We start from the raw sequence: 8566 nt of genomic DNA on the forward strand, positions 1-8566 counted from the left end.
CGGGATTGCCCACACTTATAAAAATGAAATAAATGCTAAAGCAAAAAAAAAGAGCTAAAAAAAGAGTAGAAAACCTCAAGCATGAAAATACAAATATTCAAAAGCAAGGTTGCACACCTTGGAGGCTTATCTAGGGTCTTGAGCCTTTTATCCCTTTCTTCTTCAACCTTTAGCCTAACCACGTTAAAACCCTTAAAAAGACCTTTTTGAGGTATACACACACTTGTGCGAGGTTCGGCTAGAGCTACGTTTGGCCTGATTCCTAACGGATACGTAGGCAACCTCACATCGAGGTACGGCCATAATAAAATGCATTCATATTCAAATTCACACACTTACACCATGATCATATCAAGGGATCCCCTATGATCATCCCTATTCATTTAGAGCTAGACTTGGGGCTTGATCCCTACATCATTAGCTTACCTAGCCTAAGAGTCACCATTATTTGATTCTTCTAAAAAATAATATCTTTCCACACACTTAGCTCTTGCGCCTAACTTTAGTGGCAGTTTCACACACTGCACAGATACCTGACCAAATATACTTCCCTTAGGAACCCTTTGTCATGAAATCTTAACATAACGATGAAGCATGCCTTGTCATGTCAAAATCACTCATCAGTCATAATCATCATTGCATCGAAGTATGAAGTGCTTAGCCTCCGCGCCTAAGTTACCTAAATACTTTCATTATCAAGTCAACTAGGATTGTCTAAGATGTTACAATCCTTGTACTGTGAGAAACAACATTTGACTAAGCTCATTCAACTTGCACCTTCAAAACTTCGATTCTTTTTCGCATCTTTCTTTTTCGGGAGAAAGTCGATACCCTCCATAAAAATGACGGAAATTTTTTGATTTTTTGTAATTTTGAGTCACATTGAATCAATACAATGCATACACGGGTCATGAGTCACACGTGTCATTTCACTTCGAGGTCGAGTCAACCTCGAGTCAATCACAGCGAGTCAAGTTTATACCTTGAGTCGTGTCAAGTCGATGAGTCAAGCGACGTTAAACCTTAGGTCAACCCTAAGATAATTAAAGATAATAGCAATGTTCTATAGTCAAAAATAAATACAGGTGCAGCAAAATAGGGAAGACCCTACTCCGGCGCCAAGCGAAAACATCTAGCATCTAGAAATAGATTTCAGCGCTTGGCGCTAGATCTCAGGGTCTGGAGACAGAGCCAATTCTTGGCGCCAGAGATATTTCAGCAATGACAGAGCTCGAAGCCTCTCAGAATGGTGATCTCGACCTCATACAACAATTTCGGGTTCCTTGGTGCGCCAATTAGCCCCTATGAGCAATTTGACATGATTAAGTAGTCTGTTTGATTAAAATTGCAATAAGTGATCGACCTGATGAAAGATCGTCTCACTTAGCTTAAAGCGCCTAAGAATTGGCTCATCACGGAGACACCGACATACTGGTTTTAGCGGAAGCAAAGTTCAAGCGAGCTTTAGAGATCGACAAGCGTTGGTCTTCGGAAATTATTTTTTCGGAATATTATCATCAAAGCTCTTTTGTTCAGAGATGCGTGGACATTTCTTTCAAGCTCTTTTGCTCAGAGACGCGTGGGCATCCTATTTTCAAGCTCTTTTGTTCAGAGATGCGTGGACAATCCATTCAAGCTCCTTTGTTCAGAGACGCGTGGACATATCATCAAAGCTATTTGCTCCAGAGACGCGTGGGAATATCATCCAAAGCTCTTTTGTTCAAATACGCGTGGACATTTCTTTCAAGCTCTTTTGCTCAGAGACGCGTGGGCATCCTATTTTCAAGATCTTTTGTTCAGAGACGCGTGGACAATCCATTCAAGCTCCTTTGTTCAAAGACGCGTGGACATATCATCAAAGCTCTTTGCTCCAGAGACGTGTGGGCATATCATTCAAGCTCTTTTGCTCTACAGACGCGTGGACACATCATCAAAGCTCTTTGCTCCAGAGGCGCGTGGACACATCTTTCAGAAGTTCATATTAAAAAAATAAGCTCTTTGTTCAGAGACGCGTGGACATGTATTTCAAGCTCTATTGTTCAGAGACGCGTGGACATATCCAAAAAAAGAAGCTCTTTGTTTAGAGGCGCGTGAACATATCAAAAGAATATAAAAAAGAAGTTATTTGTTCAGAGACGAGTGAACATCGAAGTAGCAAGATGGCGTTCCCTAGATTGTGGAGAGTTATCAAAAACAACTGAGGATTGTTTCAAGCAAAGCAATCTTCGATAGTATTCCCTTAGACGTGGAATATTATCAAAGCGGAAGAGGATTGTTTCAAGTGAAGCAATCTTCGATAGTATTCCCTTGGACGTGGAATATTATCAAAGCGGAAGAGGATCTTTTCAAGCGAAGCAATATTCTAAATTGGAAGCAGTTACAGGCGTAGCAGTTTTCAAGCGGGATGGCATTCTCTTGGCAGGAGGTCATCAAACAAGCAATGCGGTAGCAAATCGGTTACTTCCAGAGACGTGTGCTCGACGGTGCAAGATACGTGTTTCTTAACTCTTTTATCTGTATAACTAACGCTAGTTTGCAGGTATCGGCGTTACAAGAGTGGTTTAGGATTGCAGAACGTTCTGAATCATTCTCCGTCCCTATCGATACTTTGACTTTTGTTTTCGAAACTTATGTTTCTCCAAACTCAGTCAAAGTGGGGGCTTCTGTAGACACCCATTTGTAGACACCCATTTGTGTCTCCCCAAAACCAAAACCCAGTGATGAGTACCTTTCACGTCGAATCATAATCGAATGAAGTGAAAGTGTGGAAAGTTTAGCGTTGCGGATAGTTTTTATTTCTTTTCTCTTCTCTCTGTTTTTGAAAACTTATTTTAAGAAAACAGCCAATCCAGTTTGGTTGGTCCATGATATGGGTCCAATAGTAGTGTAGTTGGATGGGGCTTGACAAGAGCTTTCCAACGATATATTATAAGCCCAATTCCGATGAATATTGAGGAAGTTATGGCCAATTTACTGAACTGGGCCCGGTTTGAGCCTTATATGCGGCCCAATGATCTAGGAGAGGGCCTAATATGGATTTATCATTCCTAATGCAATTAGGAATGGTTTTAGTCTTCTAGATTCTTCTAGAAGATTCTTTTCATTCCTAATTCAATTAGCATTGATAAATTGACTTTTGTTGACTTTTTAGAGTTTTAATTAAAATCAAAGAACGTTTTTTTTAGGAAGATACGATTTTATCCTCCTGTACGGCAATTTCTATCTAATTTTAAGAAAACGCGTGAATTTCTGAATCAGCGTCAAACGCCAGCTGTAGCGCCTGGCGCTAGCATTGGTGTCTTGCGCCAATAGCCAGCGTTGGCGCCAACATCGTTTTATGTGCGCCAGAACTCTGTTTTGATATTTTATCTTTTTGGCTGAATTTCTCTATAAATGACGTGCTAAAAACTCCGTTTTCGGGAACCAATTTTCATTCATCTACAATCTACCAACTCTCATCAAGATTCTCTTGATTACTTTCTCTCTCTATTTTCTAAACTAGCCTTTTCATAAATATCAAAATTCCGCATTCATTAGATCTAGATACACCTAGTCATATTCGAAGTTGTCTTCGCCCTAGACGTGAAAGGTTTAATTTCTGAGGGTTTGGTCCCAAATCTTTCTTTCAATTATTTAATTTAATTGTTTGTTTTATTATTTTCCTTGAAGTTACTAACGTGTGTATTTTGTTGTTAGAAAGAGGTACGAGGCATCAAAGTAAGTACTTTAATGGTTTTTATTGATGTTATTATGTAGAAATCATGCTTAGATTGTTATTTTGATTCCTAGTATCATGTCTAGGGTAAATTTAATGCTAAATATGATTGTTATGATGCCTTTTATTCTCTTCCTAATATTCATAATAGTATCATGTTAGGGTTAAAGATTTGATTTTTATTGTTAGTGACTTGTTAGGGTTTGTTATTAATCTTGTTAGTATCATGCCTAGGATCTTGCTATTTTTATTATGCTATAATATGATTATTATTATGATAATGATTTTATTATTGTTATAATTATTGTTTTTATTTGATTATTTTTATGTTGCTTGATATTTATAGTTATTGCTTGATCACGCCTTTTATGCATGTTTAAAGGGAATTGGTACTTGTAATCATGCTTAATAAGATAATTAATAATCTTGTTTAGGGTTAATTTAATTATAATTCAAGTGATCGCCAATAATAGATTTATTTGTGCATTAATATTCAACCAACATAGATAAACAGGTTTAGGGTTAAACCTAATGATTGCATGTTAGTCAGAAAGCGCACATGAATACGATCAGAATAAAGTAGAGGCCTATTATTAGGGCAGGTTCAATCTCTTTTAGGTTGGATTTGTACCCTCATCCCCGAACCCTATTTGGTTCAAGACCTTATGGAGTTGACGATCTCCTGGATCGTTAAGGGGTGTAACCTTCACCTCGTGAACGGTTTACAAGTTCCTAAAAAAACTTGTTGGCGACTCTTTTGCTCTATCTTCTTTCCCTTTGGACGCCACCGTACTTTAGTGTATGATCACAGCGGAGTTCAAGCTAGGGGATTAACGCTTGAAATATTCCCTACAGTATCCCTATCAAGGTTTAAGGAAAGTTTATTATTGAATGGCTAATAGACTTGTTTAACACGATTTGGAGAACAAACAAGATTAGAAGGATAGAACTATGGTATTGGTTTATAAGAAAAATGGGATGCTCAAAACAGGCCAAACAATCCGAGGTATAAACTTAATGTGCAACACCATGAAACCATGGATAGAATGATAGACCTTAGACCATGGAAGTTATATGTGTGACAAAATCGTAGTTCATGTAATTGAATAAGGCTTTAATTGTTTAGTACTAGTTGTTGTTGTTGTTTTCTTAATGAAAAATATAAGTAAAATCGATTTAAGTTATTAAAGTTTATGATTTTATAGTAAATAGTTATTGAAAAGTTAAGAATGTAAGAAGTGAGACACAATAATTAAGGGAAAATAACGGAATGTAGACATAATAGGAAAGGGATATAAGAATACAAAGTACAAAATTTAGTACATTATTAATTTACTATACATGTATAGTCGTCGTATGTATAAATAATAAAAAGCAAGCAATTTTACATACTATAGTACTTGAGCATAAGGTTCGTAGAACCATCTGATAAATAGGTAGACGTATAAATAGTTACGGGTAATAATGATCCAAGCTTGACGTAAATTTCATTTAAATCTGGTTTTGGACTAGAATAATTATAATTTTTGTAAATGCACCAAACTTTGCTTTAAAGGCTTTCTTAATATAAGTCTTGCTGCTCACCCTCCTATTTCTTATCCTCTTATAGTATTTGCAAACAAGAAAATTAATATTAGTCTTCAAATATAAGCATATATATATTGATCACTACAAATGCTACTTCAATTCCAATCCAATCAAACAAAGTGTACCATTAAAAATATATAGTAAGTTGATATTAAATACTCAATAGTCATCTTAAATACTCAGTAATTGATCTAAATAAGCATAGAGTATTTTAAGCGTCGATTCAAAGTGTGCCTATTTTAACATATGTGAATATGTTTGACAATCTTTGAAAGTTGGAATTGACTAATACGATAAGGACAAGGAATAAAGTAAGGATAGAGCTATCAACAAGTTTTAAGAAACTTGTAAATCGTTAACAAATTTTACCAAAAGGGAGAATACAACCACAAATTTAGATCCAGGAAGGTTACACCCTATTCATAATAAATGAGATTACTAATTCTATATGGTAAATAATCACGACTGAAGGTGCAGGGATGAATTAAAGGTACGAAATTAAAATAGCAAAAAAAATAAATAAAAAAAAAATCAACATTAATCATAATGCAATAAAGACATAAGGATTAGTTGATAAAAAAGATACATATAATTCTAGTTTCTTTCTTAATATAGAATAAGCGACCGGTTTGATCATATATTGTAGATTTTTATTTTGTTACAATGTTAAGAGCTTAAACTTTTCAGGAAAAATCTCGTGAAAAGAGAAATGATTTCTTAAATCACTTTGGATTTTGTACAAAATGTCAAGCCAATATGATACAGTTCAAAGATCGGATAAAGTATCTATGTAATCCATGTACAAGAGTTAGATTATTTGTCACATAGTTAATTAATTTTGTTATGAAGTCTAATTAATGAATCTTGATAGATGTAAGGCTCATAACAACTACAAAGTATATTATTCTGGGTTTGTAATACAAAATCAAATCAACATACTTTTTATTTTAAATCAATCGTATCACGTCGGATTCTGTTTCTTAAGGCCATCTTGATTTTGTGGTTAATACTTATTTCAATATAAAAGAAATACAAAAGACCAAGTATGCTTCTATTAAATTCATCGGCAAAAAGGTAATCATAAATTTTTTTTTCTTCAAAATTCTCCCTTCCCCTTATAGCTAGCTAGTGTCATTTAATTAAAAAAATTAGGAAGAGTTGATCTCTAATCAATGTCATTATTATTAACCTAAGATAATTAATATTTGTACAAGCTAGCAATGCATGTGTTAAAACTAGAAAGTGAATTTTTATATATTTTAAAATTTAGTCATTTTCATGTGAGAAATGTATTATACTTTATATAGGCTATACCCTCTAATAATTCTCCTATACTTATTTGATTGTTGTTGTAAATAATATTTTGATTATGTGTGTTTTTCAGACATGTCTAAAACGGCTAGAGATAGTAGCATGAATGATGCAAAAAATTTTACTGCTTTAGTTATAGACGATACTGCTATCATTAGAAAGATTGAAGAAATGTTGCTTAACAGTAAAGGGTTTAAAACCAAGGTCGTGGAAAATGGTCAAGAGGCCGTAAACACTTTTATTGAAGGCAATTTTTTTGATGTTATTATCATGGATATGGAAATGCCAATAATGGATGGGATTCAGGTAATCTTTTTTGTATTATATCTTAACAACATATCTTTTAATGATATAAGGCTATTAATAAATCAATTATGATTAATATAACATTTTGGCATAATTAGGACTTAGATAAATACTAATTAGCTAATAGTATGAATAAGATAATTAAATTTGAATCATTATATTAATACAAGATAAATTGTATTATATGTATTTATCCCTAAAATAAATTATCATTCTGTAAAAAGAACCTTTATATTCATGATTTTTTTTATATATATAATTGCATTCTAGTACATTCATCATTTTTCAAATTAAAAAAAAATTAATGTTTGTACCATCTATACTTGATATTTAAAAACTCCAATCGATAAAGACACATGTCCCCATCCTAATACACTTCTCTATCTTTTTCTTACTATATTAATTTTTTATTACACTATTTTTCTTTAATTCTTTCATTAAACTTAAACTTCATCTTCCATGCACGCTTCATCTTCATCTTCATCTCCCCTCTTCAATTCAACCTTTTTCCTTTTCTCTCTTTAATTTTAGCCCCTCCACCTTCTTTATTTAGTCCTCATTTTCAATCAAAGTTCCAAAAATTAAATTTCTTAAATCATGTTTCCGATTACACATTGTAACTATAATGACTTATTAATATTTCCTTATTCATCGTTCAATGCAATTTTTTTTATGAATAATTTGTGCTTTGCACGAGCCAAAAGGCTAGTTTCAATTAAATTTATGAACTATAATTTCAAAGGGTAAAATTATCACCCTTGCATTATTACTTAATTATGAATACTAATTTTTTAATATTTATATTAATTTTTAAACTAATTCTTTTACGAGAAGGCAACTAAAGAGTTGCGAGCTATGGGAGTTAAGGGCTTAATATTTGGTGTGACGAGTTCCGAATTAAAGTCAGACATTCAAGCATTTGTAGAAGCTGGTTTAGATGAATACTTTCCAAAACCACTAGACTTTGTGAAGATTGATGACATACTCAAGCGCCTCGAAAAGTGATACTAAAATAAATTTGCATTAGCACTACAAAATGAAATAAATAAACTATGTTTTGTAATTTAATATTTAAATATTGTACTCCTGGCTTCGATATGTTGTTTTCTTTCTTTTCTTTTTTTTTTTTTTTTATAGTTTTCAATCAACACAATTATGATTAAATATTACAAAATTTCATACATTGAAAAATACACATTATTAAACATATATGCCCTTATCAATATATCATTAAAATGTTTGTTTACCTATCTATCGTTACAAATATTGATGTTTGTTCTAGGGCTGTCAAAAATTGACACGACACAATAACCCGACACGAAGTAAGCGGGTTTGGGTCAACAATTCTCGACCCGATTACATAATTGGATTGACACAATCACAATACGAAATTAAACAGCTTAGGCTTGGAGGTTTGGGTTGAAATTTTCAACTCGAAACCGACACACATAACCCGATTATATAAATGGGTTGAACGACAATCCGCCAACTCGAACTCGACACGCTTAATTTATTAATTGAGTAGCAAAAAAACTGATTTTTTTTTTAATTCAAAACTTGTAATTTTGTAATTACCTTAACACCATTTATACATTTTGGTAACTTTTGGCGATTAATTTAGCTACAAAATTATAATTTTCATCTTTT

General features: G+C 33.3%; 1 protein-coding gene across 1 annotated transcript; it reads left to right on the forward strand.

Annotated features, from left to right (window-relative positions):
* The first annotated feature begins 6688 nt into the window (after positions 1-6688).
* On the forward strand, positions 6689-8136 carry LOC110732891 (two-component response regulator ARR22-like). The gene is made up of 2 exons (XM_021912880.1): positions 6689-6919; positions 7754-8136. Exons 1-2 carry the CDS (start codon positions 6689-6691, stop codon positions 7922-7924), a joined length of 402 nt encoding a protein of 133 aa, XP_021768572.1. The 3' UTR covers positions 7925-8136.
* Positions 8137-8566: the final 430 nt, after the last annotated feature.

This window comes from Chenopodium quinoa, unplaced genomic scaffold, assembly GCF_001683475.1.
Source record: "Chenopodium quinoa cultivar QQ74 unplaced genomic scaffold, ASM168347v1, whole genome shotgun sequence".
Lineage (NCBI taxonomy): Eukaryota > Viridiplantae > Streptophyta > Magnoliopsida > Caryophyllales > Amaranthaceae > Chenopodium > Chenopodium quinoa.

What these genes read in the sequence shown, in the direction of transcription:
- LOC110732891 (XM_021912880.1), top strand. Translation starts at nt 6,689, where the DNA reads ATGTCTAAAACGGCTAGAGATAGTAGCATGAATGATGCAAAAAATTTT. An exon ending in CAATAATGGATGGGATTCAG is followed by an intron (nt 6,920 to 7,753) that starts GTAATCTTTTTT and finishes TTTTACGAGAAG; the next exon opens with GCAACTAAAGAGTTGCGAGC.